Source organism: Megalops cyprinoides, chromosome 19, assembly GCF_013368585.1.
Source record: "Megalops cyprinoides isolate fMegCyp1 chromosome 19, fMegCyp1.pri, whole genome shotgun sequence".
Taxonomy (NCBI): domain Eukaryota; kingdom Metazoa; phylum Chordata; class Actinopteri; order Elopiformes; family Megalopidae; genus Megalops; species Megalops cyprinoides.
In genome coordinates this window covers 24,805,496-24,823,484 of record NC_050601.1, presented here as the reverse complement: position 1 = coordinate 24,823,484, position 17,989 = coordinate 24,805,496, and the positions used below count along the sequence as shown (strand labels likewise).

General features: G+C 44.9%; 1 protein-coding gene across 1 annotated transcript in view; it reads left to right on the top strand.

Annotated features, from left to right (window-relative positions):
• fam20ca (FAM20C golgi associated secretory pathway kinase a) overlaps positions 1-17,989 on the top strand; it is a 43,547-nt gene that overhangs the window by 6,218 nt on the left and 19,340 nt on the right. Inside the window, exon 3 of the mRNA XM_036552957.1 lies at positions 5,798-5,876. Coding sequence (XP_036408850.1) covers positions 5,798-5,876 — 79 coding nt within the window. The remainder of the gene's footprint in view (positions 1-5,797; positions 5,877-17,989) is intronic.

Genomic DNA, 17,989 nt, shown 5'->3' with positions numbered 1-17,989 from the left:
CCAGTATGCACTGGAGAAGAGTTCTCATTCTGCCACATGCTGGAGGATTGCGATTTATGTTCATGTTGTGATAATTCTGGATCTCATGACCTTTCACCCCAAAGCGATTATGTCAAGCTGTTGTCTAAAGGTCCAAACCATTTAGAAGCCAAACAGGTCACTTTTATGACTGGTGAGCCCAGAAGGTGCGGCTACTGATGCAATCGGGCTAGTGTTTGATTGTTTGGTTTATTTGTTACTGATTATTAGATTGGTGACATGGGCAGCTGCCCCTGTTCAGGACCAGTCATGGAGCCTAGTGCAACACAGAGTGTGAAACACGAAGTGTAAATTCCGTGAATGCCATTTACTTAAGTGCAAGACATGACAAGACAAGACAGATGCTAATGAAACGTACAGCATACAAGATAACCACACATTTACAGCATATTTGGTAATATTACACTAATAGCAATAAGCGCCATTATGCCAAGCAATATTTCAATCCCAAGAGGTCTGCAAGGTTTTTATTCAGTGGTGTGTTTTGAAAAACAGCTGCATATGCTGTGATAATATGTTGCATGTTTATTGGAGGTATGGTGCCTGTGCTGAGGAGCCTGCCAGAGCAGCTAATCAATAACCTCCTCCAGCCAGCGTGTAATCCCACACAGTCCCCCTGGACCTCCTGTCTGGAGGGCCGTGTGTATGCGAGTGTGTGTGTGTGTGTGTGTGTGTGGGGGGGTTTGTGCGTGTATGTGTGTGTATGTGGGCTTGTGTGTGTGGGTTTCTGCATGTTTGTGTGTGTGTGTGTGTGTGTGTGTGTGTGTGTGTGTGTGTGTGTGTGTGTGTGTGTGCGCGTATGTGGGCATGTGTGTGGGGTTATGCATCTTTGTGTGTGTGCGTGTGTGTGCCGGCATGTGTGTGGATCTGTGCATCTTTGTGTGTGTGTGTGTGTGTGTGTGTGTGTGTGTGTATGCGGGCATGTGTGTGGGGTTATGCATCTTTGTGTGTGTGTGTTTGTCTGTATGTAGGTTTTTGCACGTTTGTGTATGTGTGTGTGGGTTTGTGCATGTTTTTGTGTGTGTGTATGTAGGTTTGTGCATGTTTTTGTGTGTGTGTATGTAGGTTTGTGCATGTTTTTGTGTGTGTGTATGTAGGTTTGTGCATGTTTGTGTGTGTAGGTTTGTGCATGTTTGTGTGAGTGTGTGTGTGTGTGTGCATATGTGCTGCAATGTTTTCTGTGCATCACACAGCATCGATCACATACCCCTGTACTGGGACACATTCATAAAGCACTTTCTCTCTCTCTCTCTCTGAAAATGATTGAAAAACGATCGAAACCCTACCACTGCTTCTGTGCAGTACACAGTATTAGAAGTGGGAATTCTAAATCCAGGCCAGGAGGGGCGTAGAGTTGCAAGTGAAAACAAAATGAAAGTTTACGTCCGTGTAACTGTAGTAGAGGCGATTTCAGTCCTCCGTATGTCCTGTGCATATTGGAGATTTGACAATAAAGTTGACTTTGACTTTGACTTTGACTTGTAATAGCGTCCAAAAATTTGCAGCCTTCCCTTCTTCACACTGCTGATGTTGGGTTGAACCCGGCGTTTATCTGTGGCACATTCATTCCTAATCAGATATGGGTTTAGGCTTGTATTACAAAAGCATTCAGTGGCAGACACAAAGTTGATAAGGGTCTTAATGCCTACGGCGTCATGCATCAACAGTCACATTGCCTCTTTCACAATCACAAGCTCCGATTCTGCTCAGATCAAACAGCAGATGCGGGCTGCTCAATGCAGGTCCCGGAGGGACGCAGTTCAGCGGGTTCCCAACTCTCTTTAAACCACGGACGCTCTTGGACCAGAAGGGACAGACTGAACCAAGCAAATCAAAGATGATGTTGTGGCGGAACGAGTGAAGTGCATTGCTGAAATGAAAGCCTACAGATACTGCAGCCCTCCAGGACCAGGATAGAGCAGCCCCATAGACAATGCGGCTCTATAGGACCAGGGTAGAGTAGCCCTGAAGACACTGTGGCCCTCCAGAACCAGGGTAGAGTAGCCCTGCAGACACTGTGGCCCTCCAGAACCAGGGTAGAGTAGCCCTGCAGACACTGCAGCCTTCCCGGGCCCTTTGTTCTAGAATGTCCCCATTGGAGAACTGTTTTGAAACTATCCCTTTCAGAATTCCATATATGCGACAGAGTTCCATCAAGAAATAGTGACAGCAGCAGAAGATAAGATGGATTTGTAATGTTTGAATTTCTTTAAAGAGCTCCTCAATGCTGCGACTAAACCTATTGACTATCCTTGCCAAATTAAGGGATTTCAGATGACATTATGTTATTCAGTTGCTTTGCAGACACCCTGATCCAGGGGGATTTACATTGAATACACATACATCTGACACATTTTTTATCACACGTTGGGTATTTTCCAAAGCATTTCAGAAATTCAGGTCAAGTGCCTCGCTCAATGGTGCCACAGCAGTGCTCCACCTGCAACCTTCAGATTACAGGCCCAGCTCTTTACCCACAATGCCATGCTGTCACTTCTGATCTGACAGAAAGCTGATCTGATCTGACAATGAATGACAGCGCAGAATGCAACAATTATTGCTGCTGTCAAATACGCAATCCCAGCAGATATTTTGATTTTCAAGCATGTTTTACAGTATATGCACTTAGTTTGAGTGTGAAGTGATAATTTATCAATTTTCAGTTTATTTTTACAGTATTTTCATTAGATATATTTCAGCATGTTTTGCTGTTGAGTAAGAGATTTGGAAAAAAGGCTGCTGTGGACCTGGTAGGTTTATATTCTTTCTGGATTATGTGCTTTTGGTACATAACAGTAACAATAGACTGCATTTATACAGCATCCTTCATGCCGTTACTATGAAGTGTGTGTGTGTTTATGTGTCTGTTAGGGCTGTGCGATATAGCTGTCGTGATATATCGAATAGCTATTTTTAGCGCATTAACAGCTACCCCCGGTATGTGGCGGTTTCTTCCTGCATTTTTTTCCCTTCAGTCGTACCTGATGTGGGAGTACACCTCCAAAGTTCAGTGAAATGCTTCCAGGGCAGAAGAATATCACTTGTATCTATATGTTGGTTAACTTAACTGTTAGCTTTGAAAAACACATAGCATATGTTTTCACTCTTTATCTTTGTAGCCATGTGTTTCTATCTACCACATGGAAGCAGCATAGTGCTGTTGCTGTGATATCAACATTGAATAGACACGAGTGTTGTTTTTTCCCCCAGAAGCATTTTGCATTGCCTCAAAAAACTGGAGGTGTGCTCCCGCATCAGGTATGACTGAAGGGAAAAAAATAGAGGAAGAAACCTAACGCCATATACCGGGGATAGCTGTTATATCGAATAGCTATCTTATTAAACATAGCTACTCGATATATCGCGACGGCTATATCGCACAGCCCTAGTGTTTGTGTGTGTGTGTGTGTGTGTGCATTCTGGGCCGGTCACCTCAGCCACCCCTGGGGAGATGCACAGCAGCTGTTTGTCGCTAAGGTAGAGAAGGAAGGACTTGGAGAATGAAGAGCAGGGTTAATTACGGGGACAGATGGACAGACAGCCAGTTAGACAAAAAAAGACTCACTGTCATAGAGTCAGTACTGGAGACTGTCTATGTTATGACAGAGGACCAAGAACCTGCACGCTATAGGAAAATGTTTATAGCAGAGTCAACTAGGAAAGCTATGGTGTGCAATGCACTCATGTTGATGCAAGAGATGTGTAGATCCTCTAAAAGCCATGTCTGTTACTTTATGGATAAAGCCAATTAATCATTTTTAATGGGCCTTTTGTTGCAATGATGACAAGTCAGGTTTTATTCACGACGAGACTCGACAGCATTTATTCATAACGCAACTCAGCCCATCCGCATTATCTTCCAGACAGCCCTTTGAGTAAGTACTTGAATAAATCGATGCTGCTGCTAACTACAACTGTTTGGAGTTGAAACTTGGAGGACTTCCAACCCAGGCCGCCTCTCTTTTCCATCTGGCTGGAACTCGCGCATTAAGAAAAAAAAAAAAAGATGGGATAAATATTTAAAATTGGTTGCTAGGGGATGGTGTTCACAGGAGGACAGACGGTGTTGACTTTCTCCCATACGCTCTACATTGCTAGGGTAAATACAGGCGAAGAGTGATTGTTTGCTTTGTAGATCCATCAAATTTATATCCAATCTCGCCAAGTGCAGGGCTCTTCACTGTGGGGCTGTCACTGAGTGTTCAAAAAATCAACATGGAGGTTTGATCACAGACTCAAAATGTACAGACCACATAGTCAGCTTGGTGCATTCCACATTGAAAACATGGTCTCTGCCATTGTTAATGCTGAAAGTGCCATGATTTGTTTGCTGGCTTTAAATATTCTGGGGTGTGGTATAAAACAGAACATCCCATCATAAACATTGGAACACACACAGCCCTGAAACCTCCTGTTACCAACTTCCTAGATAGAAGGAATGGAGGTGCTGTGTATCTTGTCATAGTGGAACATCTTTGGTGTGGTTGCAGTGGCGAGGTTGTGGTTTGTTGCAATCTTTTGTTAAAGTGGTAAAAGTGAGGAGAGATGCACTTTAAAATGATTCACCATCAGTTTAAGCCTACTGCCACTGAGGATTGACAGCATATCCCATAGCTGGTTTTTTAATCTTTAGAGGATTTGTTGACTGTTTTTCTGTTTTCCTTCCCATAACCCACTTCAGGACACAGAACTGAAAACATGATATCTCACGCTTTTCATGGGATTCCTTTCACCTCTGGCAAGCAAAGCCTCAGTTTCCCGAAAGAAATGAAATCCACGTGGATCTTGGGGTTTCTGTTAAGACGACTCTCAGTGTTAGGTTAATGATTCCATTTTGCGACCCATCCTTAATGCACAGAAACCCACTGCAGAAGAGACTTCACTTCTTCACTTCTGCATAGAAAGTGAAATGGTCTGGCCTTCTCACCAATATAGTGTTCTTCTAGCAAAATAATTCTGTTATTTCAATTTTACATTTGGCCCTTTGCATGTTCAGAAAGAGGAACAATTCATGGTGGTAGAAAATATCAGGGCTTTTTTTTTGAGTAGAAGTGGTTCCCAGAACATGCACCACAGACTGCTGCTTGTTTACGAAACTCCCCGCCCTTGACTCATGCTCCCTCCTCTCTTCACACAATACCCATCTTACCGACTGCGCAGGGACGCTGACTGCTGTTTAATCTCTGCTCTAAGATTCTAGCAGATGGTCGCTTTCGCTGCAGAGAAACGTCACACTTATCAGTCACATACGATTAGTTAAATAGCAAAGCCGTTGAAAAAAAAACAAGGTGCTTGCACAGTGGCAACAGGATCACAGAAATATTACAAAGGAGCAGCCATAATCCTGCTATAGAGAGTTTTTAATTGATTATTTGTGGGGGCAATCTTGTTTCATGGTGCTCCAAAATTAGGCAGAGAAGCTTAGAATGGAATACTTTTTGAGTGCATTTAGGTTTACAGCACACTACGTTTCAGTGTAAGGCCTTCCTCAAACAACCCGAGCACATGTGTATGCACTCATGTATGTGCGTGCGAGTGTGTGTGTGTTATAGGTATGTGCGCATGTATACTCACATCCATGAGTGTGTTTGCACATCTGCGTTTGTGGGTGAATGTATCTGTGCAAGCTTCTGGACTGTGTGTTCGTATGTGTGCATGTCTGTGTGCGAGTGTGCATACATGCACATGTGTGTGTGTGTTTGTGAATAGAGAGAAGCATTTGTAAAAGTCTCCTGCCGTCCCTCCTCTCTCCTTACAGCCATGAAGTCTGGTGGAACCCAACTGAAGCTCATCTTGACCTTCCAGAACTACGGCCAGGCCCTGTTCAAACCCATGAAGTAAGTAACAGATATGTATGAACCATGGCCAGGCACTGTTCAAACCCATGAAGTAAGTCATGCAACATATATTATCTACTGTCAGTGTTTGTTGAAACACATGAAGTAAGTAACACGCATATATTAACTATAGCTAGACCCATTCAAACCCATGAGGTAACAGACATACGAACTACAGTCAGGCTCTTTTCAAATCCATGAAGTATGTAACACACATGTATTACCTATAGTCAGACACTGTTCAAACCCACAAAGTAAGTAACACACATATATAAACTATACCTAGGCCCATTCAAACTCATGAAGTAAGTAACACATTTTTTTGTGTTTTGTTAAGGGAGTGCGCAGTGATTATGTAATCAGGGCAAAGGTGACACTGTGTTCCTCCCTGCCAGCATGTTTGTGGACTAATATTCCAAAGTTTCTTTTTATGTCCAGGTTTCAAGTCGGGTAATTATGGCAGGCTTTGCCTGTTTTGATTAACGTAACCAAGCTGAAGTGCTAATTAAAAGGGGGGAACTGTCACAGTGTCTTGGGGATAGGTGTTTGCCTGCCTCAGTACGCTCAGATTCAAGAAGACGCTTTTAATGACACGTTTTCTGCAGTCAATAAAGAAAGAAAGAATCGAACATGTCTGTCTTAATTACATTATCAAACAATTATCTGCGAAACCACAGTTCGCTGTCAGTCTCCTGATGCACAGAGTTTTGTTTGAGCACTCATGCATGATATGAGCTGCCGGGGAAACCGCAGGGAAGCCTTTTGTTTGGCCAACATCAGCCCTGACTCATATTCCATTGATCAGAAGATAAAAAAACATGTTATGTTTTGTTATTTGTTCCAGACAAATATTTGGTTCTTATTTTCTTGAGTAATGAGTGATTTTTATTACAGGTATTCTATTTTTAGTATGAGTGTGATTTTGTGAGTCTTATTCATCTGAAGAAAGCACATAAAGTTTTCAAGAAAGGCTACAGAAAAGAAATTCAGTTAGAACCCAACTTTTGTCTCCTACGCTTAGACGTTAACAATGCATAATAACCAGTGAGGTGGTATTTAAGGGCTTGTAAACTGTTAGCCAGCAGATCATAAATATCCTTTTCAATGAATTAAGTTTTTAACATATTATAAGCATGTATCAAAGCAACTTAACTTTCATGAACATTTTTTGAGAAGTCCACAAAATTTTAGAAATCACAATTACCAAATGGTATTTTCCAGCAGACTTATTCTGGAATAAAGGCTCCAGCATTAATAGTTTGAGTGAAATACTTACTGACAAAAGTGAGAATAACCAAATAATGAAAGTCTTATTACCTATTTGCTGCCAGCTTTCTATCTGTTCATTAAATGAACAGAATAAATAGAATAACAGAATAAATGCTTAAAAATAAGTCATGTTTATTTAATGAGTAGTAACACATTCATTAAACAGACCTTAAAGGGTGACCACATAAGCAGAGCCTGGGAAAACATAGCTTTAGAGTGTCATGTCTAATTTAGATTTGTCAAACAGATGATGTACTGGTATGTCCTCTAGACAGAATGCTAGTCCCTCATATGGCCATTACCCATAATCCCCCTTAAATCTTTCTGAGTCCTAAGATGAGATAGAGTGGGGAGTGTTTTTTTTTTATAAAAGTCTAACAGTGGTGTGGCAAAGGTTTCTGATTTGCACAGATGTGCCAGCCACCACCAGCCTGTTACATTTCACTTTTTATTTTCTTAGCAGAGGCCCTTAGCCAGAACGATAGAATTTACAACTCAGGCAATTTACTCAAGCAATTACTGAAGCAATGGCTGTGCCCCGCCTGGGAATGGAACCAGCAACCTCTACAGGGTTAAGAGCCCTGCTCCTTATCCTCGCCCTGCCAGTCGTGGGGTTAGTGAAGCCTCACCCTCCTACTGTGTGTGAGCACCACGCCACCACACTGTCCGTTAATGCAGCCTCTGGCTTGGCGGGTCGGACCACGGGCGGGAGAGAGGCATTGTTCATTCAAGGATTTAATTATACCCCCGTGACAGATGGCCAGGATTAGTGAGGCCCTGGGGGGGGGAGTGGGGGGGGGCGGATGTTGGCTGGGTGCGAGTGCCAGGAGACAAGGAGTGCAGCCATGGGGGGGGGTTAGGTTTGGCACCGGTCCGCTCCCACTGGTGAGTCGTGCCAGGTTCCGGGGCGGGGTCTTGCAACCCATGCCTGATGCTCTGTGTCTCGCGATCCCTTCTGAAGTGGATCACCTGGGACAAAGAGTGTGTCTCACCTGTCGAGGTTGAACTGACAGGATGTAACTATTGTGTGTGCATTACAGTTGCGCTGTCAAGCAATCATGCAGTCCAATGCTAATTGTGCACCTTTGCATAATTATGGAGTAAATTGTGTGTGTATGCAGGGTGGGGGGGAGGGGCGGGTTTTGTTGTCCCAGAATGTGGCCAATTGCATAACAGATTCAAGACAAGAGACCGTTAATGGGCGTGGCATACATACAGGATCAGAGCCATACCCCCAACACACTTAATGCCAAATCCAAAATGATGTCCATCATTCTACCAAATTTCATCCTAAATCGGTCCGTAACTTTTTCCACGTACTCCGATCAGTGACAAACACGTAGGTTCGATTACATGACCACTGCTCCACCTACCTTTGATGGGAGTAAGAACAAAAGCAATACCAATTCAAAGGTTACAGCACGACCCCTTGCTCACTGCCTCCAGCTTCAGAAACAGAGATCAGCAGAGAGGAGGAAAAAAACACGAGAAAATTCCACAGACCTGCTCAGCTGCATTCCTGCCATTGTGAGGAAAAGCATGAATGGTTGCCAGGTTGCTCGTTGCCAGCCAATGCTGTGAATCCCCCGCTCCAGCCTATAGACTCTGTGCCAGTGGGGCCAGGCTGCTGTGTGCTGCACAGCTGCACATTCATAAAGCACTCCCAGGGAGTGCGTAGGAGGTTAGCCCAATCGTCGCCACAGTAACTTCATCAACCCCTGTAAGCAAACGCTAAACAGATGTTAGCAAGCTGATTGAACATGTAAATAACTTCAGCTGATGCTTTCGGTGCGTTGTGTATGTGTTTCTCAATGGGCAGGAGAGGGCAAAAGTGACAGCTTTTTGTCTCATCTGGCTATTCTGCTAGTGTTAGCTGGGCAATGAGGGGCCCTTCCGCAGGTTGTGTAACAGAGAGTTTTCTGAATGTAAAAATCGTGATGGTGGCTCGAGCACTACTGCTACTGCAGCTGTACACCCAAGAACCAGGAAGCCTCTTTCGAATTCGCCTGTAAGCCATACCAGTGCTGGCTGTGGACCTCTCAACTAGAGCGACATCAAACTCCCCCACCAACCCCCTTCCCCCCACCCAAATACCTCCTCACATTACTGACTGAAAGCTCTCCCACAGTCAAAATAAATACTACTTGAGTGCCAGCACACATGCTGTCCCAGTGTGAACGCTCCCCCTCTTCCATCTCACACAACAGACCCTGGATCAGTGCTGCATGGATTTAAAAAATAAAATTGGAAGAATAAACTGCAATGGAGTTGCATAAGACTTACTTCAGCCACAGACAGTGAAATGCATATTATTCATGCCACATTAAAAATTACCCATTCAAGTTTTACCAGTGTGTAGTCTTCATGACTTCATCACTGTTCTCCAGATGATGTAGTGGGGGGCTTTGGCAGTTCAAACAGATACCATTTGTCCTCAGATATCATTAGCTTACACTGACAGCCAGGAAATTTTGTTCTGTGGCAAAAGGAAAAACGGATTGCTGCCGCTGCAGCCACAACCACGCTACTGTCAATGCACCAGAGAAGCCCAGCCAGGTTAAAATATGAATTTACCTTACATAAGTGAGTTTTTAATCTAGCCACCATTAGCACAAACCCAGTGTTCCATTTTTTTAAAGGCTGATAACATTTATGTGCTTATTGTTAATGTTTTAAAGTTAAAGTTGGAACGTCCTGGAGATTAATCTTTCGGGATGGGATGGGATGGGGTAGGGTGGGGGGGGGGTGTTTCGGTGCGCGGGTAAAGCGTGGCATCCGCTGCTACCACAGATACTTGCCGACGGTGTTCCGATAAGAGTAAAGTGTGGCGAAAGGAAAGGTGGAGAAAATGGAATGTCAGGATCTATTAGATAGGCACAAAGAAGGATGAGTGTTCACTAAACTCGAGCAGAGAGTGCTACTCATGCCAGCGTTTCTGTTTGACATCATTTACCTTTTATTCAATTCACTTTATTTCTTTATTCCCTTATTATTACTTTGCCCCTTTTTTAAATGTCTGACGCTGTCAGATCAGTGAGCAGCAGGTGCGTGCATGTGTGTATGTGTGTATGTATCTGTCTGTCTGTGTGTATGTATGTGTGCATATGAGTGGGTTTGTGGGCGTGTGCATGTGTGTGTGTGTGTGTGTGTGTGTGTGTGTGTGTAGATTTGCATGTGTGTGAGTGTGAGTGTGTGTGTGTGTGTATGTGTGTATGTATCTGTCTGTCTGTGTGTATGTATGTGTGCATATGAGTGGGTTTGTGGGCGTGTGCATGTGTGTGTGTGTGTGTGTATGCGTGTGTGGATTTGCATGTGTGTGAGTGTGTGTGTGTGTGTGTGGATTTGCATGTGTGTGAGTGTGTTTGGGGATATTTGAGAACAAGAGAGTGTGCGTCTCGCTCCAATCTCTGCTCTTAATTACTTCATTTGCCCAATCATTTACTCAGCTTGACCTTTTTCACATTTCTGCTAATGTTAAATCACAGCTGAAGGCAGTGCTTTTTCAGAACCACTCAAGAAATACATCACCATTGTGTGTTTTGGGAAATGTGTGAGTGTGTGCAGCTCGTTAAATAATTGGTCCAATTAAATCACACATGCGCCGGCACTTGTACGGCCCACCAGAAATCGAGTGTAACACCTTTAGCATCCAAACAGCATTAACAGATGAAGGCCTCCATTGTTACACCAGGAGAAAGAACAGTTCACAATAAAAATTCATCTGCTGACTCAGCAGTAGAGTTACAGCACAGCTAATTCAGAAGAAGGCAACATTTTCAGGTGGCTTAACGGCTCCTTTTCTTAATTTCTAAATGTATCTGGACCTGACATTTGACCACACTGTGACAATCAGTTTGATGTTACCGGGTCCAAGGGAGAAGCTGTGGGCTGGTAAGCCTCAGAGGGGGCGATGGGTTGTAAAACTGCCCTGTGAAAGCTGTTGACTTCAGCTAGCTGCTGACTGGGGCTTCGATCCTCAATAGCCAGAGGGACTGCTGGTTTTTTGTGTAGCCCAATTCATCAGTTGTGCAGCAGGCCTGCCTCACTCAGCTAGTGTCGTACATATGGTGACCATCGTACATTTAACTGAGATAAGTGTGCAAATTCTGCCTCTGCTTGCAAGTAGTATAGTGGCTCATAACCCACTCTCAATTCTGTAAAGAGGAACAACTACTGCATGGTGAACTACCTGCTGTTTTCAATTGGCCAGCTTTTGTGCGTACATTATCTCTGTTTAGAGTGTAGCTGTCATCAGTTGTATTGTCAGGCCAGAGAACAACTGGCAAGTAATTATTGGTGTGCCTTTGCTTTCTTTTTATATACCTTTTGTTCATGCATTTTCCCCCGTTTTCATCCCAATTTGGAATCACCAGTTGCATGCTGGACTCATCTGATCACAACAGCCCAAGCACATGAGGGCTGGGCAGTCAATCAATCCATTCCTCTGATAAACTTACACATAAACAGTGATCGTTTTTCACGGTGCAATTCGCCCGGTGCACTACAGCAGGGTAAGCACCGAGCAACCTGCAGACACGCCTATCCCAGGTGGTATGAAGCCAGTCTGTTCCACCTGTGTGATGGCACAGCTGGAATCAAACCCAGGCTGTTGGGCTCAACTTGAATTCAAGGCGAATGCCTTTAGCACTGAGCCGCTCGGGAAATCCCCCAGCCCCCCGCCTCAGCTTTTAATCAATTAACTGTAGTCATCATTTGAAGGCCTTATTTGTCTCACCCAGTGTCCCAGGAGTGTACATTGCTGGTGACTGAAAGGTAACAGTGAAGGCTGCTAAAATCTCTCCAGGCCTGGCATTGCCAGTCCCTGATCAAAATCTGCACAGCAGGGGACAGTGAAAGACGGTTAAATGTCACCGACAGACTAAGAGGAAACATTAGACAATGTGAGCCATTCCATGGCTTAGAAACAGAACCTATTCTCACAACAAAACAACAGAGCCTTCCTTCACAGCAATAATGCGCTTCTCAATGCCACAGCTGCACAGCAGGAGAGGAACGGAGACACAGCCGCAAGATTTAATTGGCTCTTTTGGGTTTGGGTTTTTGTTAGTAGAGTGCTGTTTCGTTGCAGTTATCCAAACCATTTCACTAGCCTGTCCACCGTCCTTGACACTGTCCTTGGACAATATCAGCATGGTGACATTTACTGACCTTGAAATGAATGTTTTTTTAGGTAGAGAGGCAATGTTATTGAGAAGCAGTCACCTGGGATTTTGTAATGTGCTGTCGCTTATGTCAGCCTAACCCCCCCCAACGCCTACCTCCCACCCCCCCCCCCCCCCCCCCAAAATCATGTCTGCCCTGACTGTTTTGTTTGAATTCTGGAGTTGTGGTGGTGGTGGTGGTGGTGGTGGTGATGGTGGCAAAAGAGAACATGAGACATGTTAGCTTATTTGCTCATCTTAAAAACTTAAAACGTTTCTTTTTTTAATTGTGAAATGACATTCCCATTTCACAATTTCGCAATGTTCCCTTTTTGCAGCCCAGAAACCAAAAGAGTTTTTTCCCTGTGATGTATTTGAGATTCATAAAATGCTGAAGCATCATCCTCGCCCCCACCGCTGGTGTCTGGTCTATATCCTGTTTGACAGGATCACCGGATGTGCCTTGGGTTTTTTGGGAGGCTAGCCGCCAGTCCTATCCCGAATTCCCTTAGCTCCTCCACATGCAGTCCCCCACAGTTTGGCGCATTTTTTTGGAACCATGAGGAGCTTAGCAGCGCTATGTCTGAGGCTTTGATTTATCTCTGTGTGGGGATAATTGTGGCTCGTTAAGTGAGATCTGGATCGTGCCTGAGCTGAGGGTTGACAGTGAGAATAGCCTTGTGTACAGGTTTTCACAGCATGCTGTGGGAAGAAGCTGACAGCAGACTGCATCAGGCCATACTGGTGCAGGAGCAGGAGTATACATGGTTAAGGAGCAGGACTTGGAACTAACAGGCTGTGGTTTCAAACCCTGGTTGGGGTACTGTAATTATACCCGCAGGCGAGGTTAACGGTTAAACTTAGATTTTGTAGAAACTTGGGACGTAAAAACTTAAAACTCAATTTGTTTCAGGGATTATCCAGCCGCAGCAATGGATGATGTTTGAAAACACCCGGGTAAAGGAGGTCCGCTAAGCATATGAATTGGGCCTAAACCACTGTTTGTGAGAGCAGTGGACGTACACTCTTTGGTGTAAAAGGAAAAAGATACATAAGGCATAGCCCAAGAACGCTGCATGAGATGAAAGATCGTTCAAAGAGATTGTTCATTTTCCTGCTCAAAATGAATCAAAATGCTTATTCGTATTAAAGAGGACAACTTCTGTTGTCACAACCTCCACCCGAGCCAGTTGGGGTAACTGTGGTTAGGTTGGCAGGAAATGCACAGCCAGCTTTAAGCTTAATCATTTTTCAGTGAGCAGGTTCAAGGGCCCTTCAACATCACTGTTTACCAGAAAGAGAAATCTTCTGTTTGCATCCTGAGGTTGGCATGCAAATTACCATCGCAGCGGTTCGGCGGAGTTAATGTCAATAATTAGGTATTCCTGCATTTGCAATTAGCCACCATGTGCAGGTGGAGAACTGCTTACTCGACGCGCACGAGTCAAATCTTAACAGCCTGCCTCTGAATGCGAAAGCCAGACAGTGCAATTACCCCGTCTGTCGCTGCAATTTGCTCCAAGCCGGACGCGGGGGAATTTGTTTGATAAACATTCCGCGGGACTCACATCCGCGGCAGCGCAAACAAGTGGTTAACGAGGGAGCCTTCTGGCTCATTAAACTGGCATGGACAAGGGACGCGTGTCCTTAAAACGAAGCGCCCGTGCCAGTCAGGTCAGAAAGCCGATGCCACTGCCACTGACATGAAGTCCGTTTCCCTCCCTCTTAGCTGAGGTCATCGCAATGCACGTCAAAGGTGGATGAATTTCCAAGAATTTTCAGGCACAGATGTTTTATCTTATCAGCAGTTTTTTTTTTTCTTTTTAAAAATAAAGGCACATTTAACACACAAATGCGTACTTTATCGCTGAGTAAACCACCTAGCTTTTAAAACAAGCTAGCCCATTCACGGAGAGAAACATTTCGATATTAGAGGGGGCCGTTCTTTTCAGACTCATGAAAAAGGCGTACGTGAATTCCTCTCATGGGAAAGAGGCTTCACAAGGTCACTCTCAGCTGGTGGGGGGGGGGGGGCAGGTTCATGGAGGGGGGTGGGGCATTAATCTGCTGATTACCTCCGAGCCCTTAAATGAAAACAAGAATGAAGTCATTGCTCCCCAATCAGAACACACCCTTGTTCAGTCTCTTGCCTTGATAAAAGCGGCACAGAGGTGGAACTCATATAGCAATGATGAGATTTTAAATTATTTTGGGTTTAGATTTAATTGTCAAACCAATATCATAAGATTGAGTAATTTGTGTAGACTGTACAAAGATGCCCAGTTAAATGCATTTTAGGTTTCACCCGTAATGCATTGAAATGAGAAAACAGTCAAAGGGGGTGAATATTTGTTATACCCACTGTAAATAGGTCAGGTATTATTGAGCGGAGTAGAAGTGGTTTGATATCTTTCTCGTGGCATTTGGCTCCAGGTTCAAACAGAGGAGTCTTTCCTGGAATCGTGCTATGCTGTTGGCTGCAGTCCTCATTGTGATGTGGAAGAAAGTTTTTAAGTGCTCAGCTTCATCTGTAAGGATAGTGATACACTCCACCCATCAGAGAGAAGAGCATGTTTGAGAATCCTCAGTTTGTACCCACAATCCCCTCTTGCAATGAGTTTCTGACATAAAACAGGCACACTGGTCAAAATGCATCATTTTGCACATGAAATATGGATTTGATAGGTAAGAACAATGATTCCAAGGTATAGTTTGCTAAAGCTGTTAGCTGAGGAATTACCTGAGTGTTTAACTGTAACAGATGCAGCTAGGAGCTATTGTTATTAGGCAATAGGAGACTTGTGTCTTGTAATGCAACATAGAAATTGTAAGAGGGAGAGAGGCATTTCACAAGAGTATTGAAAATATTCACAGTGCTCAGACCACACATCTATATGATCACACGAAGCGTTCTGTGTTTTGTGCGTTTAAGTGAGCAGAGGACGACGCACCAAGAAACACATTTCTACCAGTGACTTCGCCTGGCAGAGCATCAGCTCAGAGCAGAGTTCCAGTGACATCATCTGCAGTCTGGGGGGTGGGGGGGAGGGGCTTAGCTCTGGGCTAGCTGTGCTTTAGAATCACCACTCTCAGTCATTGGTGTAGTCTCACAAACAAACAAACACAGCATGTCAAAGGGAAGGCCTCGGCTGTAGTGTTCCCTCCAGCCCTGGTTCAAATCACTCTCCAGCACTGACAGTGGTAGCCCTCGTGCAGGGTTAAGTAATACTGTTATGCCTCTAAGCGCGGGCTGTTCTGACGTGAGGAAAGCTGACGGATTGAGGTTAAGAGACGTGCGTGTCTTCGGAGGCAGCAATGTTCAATGCCCGCGAGTGACGCCCTCCAGAGGTCGTTGGAACATCAGAAAATTGTCCCTCCGCCATTTCTCATGGGTGCCTTTATGGACCTAGATCTGCTTCCTGTCTGCGTGGGAACGACGCGGTCCACAGTCCCAGATGAAAAAATCTGTTTTTACCACCATGCTCAGCCGCCGCCAGCTCCCCTTGCATGTCCCCCCCCCACCCCCCCACCCATCCGGACCACATAAACAAATCTGGAACCTACCGCCTGATGTTCGTGTCCTACTTAAGAAACAGCCAGATTAGCTATTATGGCTGAGAAAGAGTCTGACGGAGCTGTAGGAGGAATGCTTACTGAAAATGAAGGAGTCGATACCTGAGACTTTGGCGTTCAGGGCCCCCTGCCAAATATCCTGAGTCAATAGCGCATCGATCCAAAATCAAGCCCTGAGCCCCACGCGGCTTTTGAGCAGGCAACATCCACTATTCACCACAAAACAAGGGACAGAGGAGATTCCAGGTAACTGTCGACCTTTTGTCTCCGGCCAAACCTCTCAGCCGACATCTCGCAAAAGTGTGCTAAGGTGCCGTCTGAAAGACTAATTAAAAGGCCTAATCTTTAGGCAGCGCCGGCAAGCTAACTGCAGAGGGACCCTTGCCCATGCGCTGTCGGTGAGTGGAATTTTAACGAGGCTCACGTCGAATTCATTAGGAGTGAGAACGGCAACAGCGAGAACCGCGACTTATTTATGGATCTGTTTCCACTTCAAAGCGGGCCAAAAATAAAATAAAAAAAAAACCAGCCAGTGGGTTTGGTTGTTTTGCTGTTGACAATTTTATCTGGTTCCCTTATAGCCTTTTTTATGTTGTAGTTGTTGTTGTAACCCGACACTGATGTGGATGGGCGGGGTCACAGCTGAGTGGGGAGGGGCAGCCAGACTGAAGCTACAGAGGGGTGAGCAGGGGCAGCACACAGGGCCTGGAGAACTGACTGGAAATGCACGTGTCTCCCCTTGCTTGTCCCAGCCGACTTAGTGATTCTGTCACTAGATCTGAAGATGCTCAGAGCACCCAGACAAACGACAGTTCTGCTCAGAAGTGGCCTGATACTAATTTTGTTGTCAAAGAAACGATCATGCGGTCTCTGTGTTTGTGACACTGGAGCGCCCTGGGAGGAAGGAAGGAAGGAAGGAGATGTGCAGAAACTTAGTCTCCTTCCAAGTGCCCACCAGTTCTGCCGCCCTCCGGCAATGTCTGTCAACAAAAAAGTGACCTTTGGAGAGATATCTGGCAACCATCTAGACTGAGGAGTTGCCTGTGCTCCACACTGAAGTCACCAGGTCTTGACGCAGGGCTTCTGTGGAAAATGAGAGTTGGGTAGTATGAGTTCAACCTGCAGGACCCCAGAGAGAGGGAGAGAGAGGATTGGATCCGATGCTGTCAGGAGCTCTCTGCTAATGGGATTCCACAAGTGTGCATGTGCAAAGAAATATGTCCATGTCAACTTATTGCGTGTGTTTAGCACCTGCTCCTCGGTCACCATCCAGTGCAGTTCTGTGGCCTCGTTCCAGAGTCGCGACCTCAGTGTGAGGGTTCACACTTCACACAGGGTTCAAACGGTGAACTTAACGGGGGTTCACCGTCTGTCCCTCCCACCCAGCACCCCATCCCCGACGTGCCGCCAACCTGTTTCAGTAGCGTCTGCACCCACAGGCGTTGTTCTAGCTGGTGACGATTTGGCATCAAGAGAACCTGAAGCTGGAGAGCTAATGGCAATGTGAAGTGCCATAGCATTGAAGGATTCTTCCTCTCCCTCAGCAAAATTTCTGGCTCTGAAAGAACACAAGTGTTACTCCTCTCTCTCATCGCTCCAAATTACAGGAAAAAACACTGGTACTTTGTGCCCTGAGCACTCTTCATTAGACAAGGACATTGCAACAACGTGGAGCAGCCTACAGCCTGCCTGTATGTCAGAACGTATTCCGTGGGGAATAAGGAAGGGGAGCACGCTGCTACAGAGAGAGCGCACGGCTGAAAGTTTCCCCTTGTTTTTCCCATTTAACAGAACGTTGCCTGGAGGTCCGCACCCTGCTCCAAACCTCAGGAGTCTGTCTTTAAAAATGCCTGCCTGTCTCTGGCAAAAATATGACATCCAAAATGTAATTAAGTAATACACTTTTTAACATCAGAATGTACCAAAGAATATAAAACATCAACTCTCCATGCTTTCACTTAGGCAACTATACGAATATATTAAGAATACATTTTACAATATATTCTCTAACATGCGCTAAATTGAAGTGTGATCATGGACATATTGTAACTAACTTTCCTAAATATGCAGTATGTTTTGACATATATTTAAGTATACTGTGTATCTGCT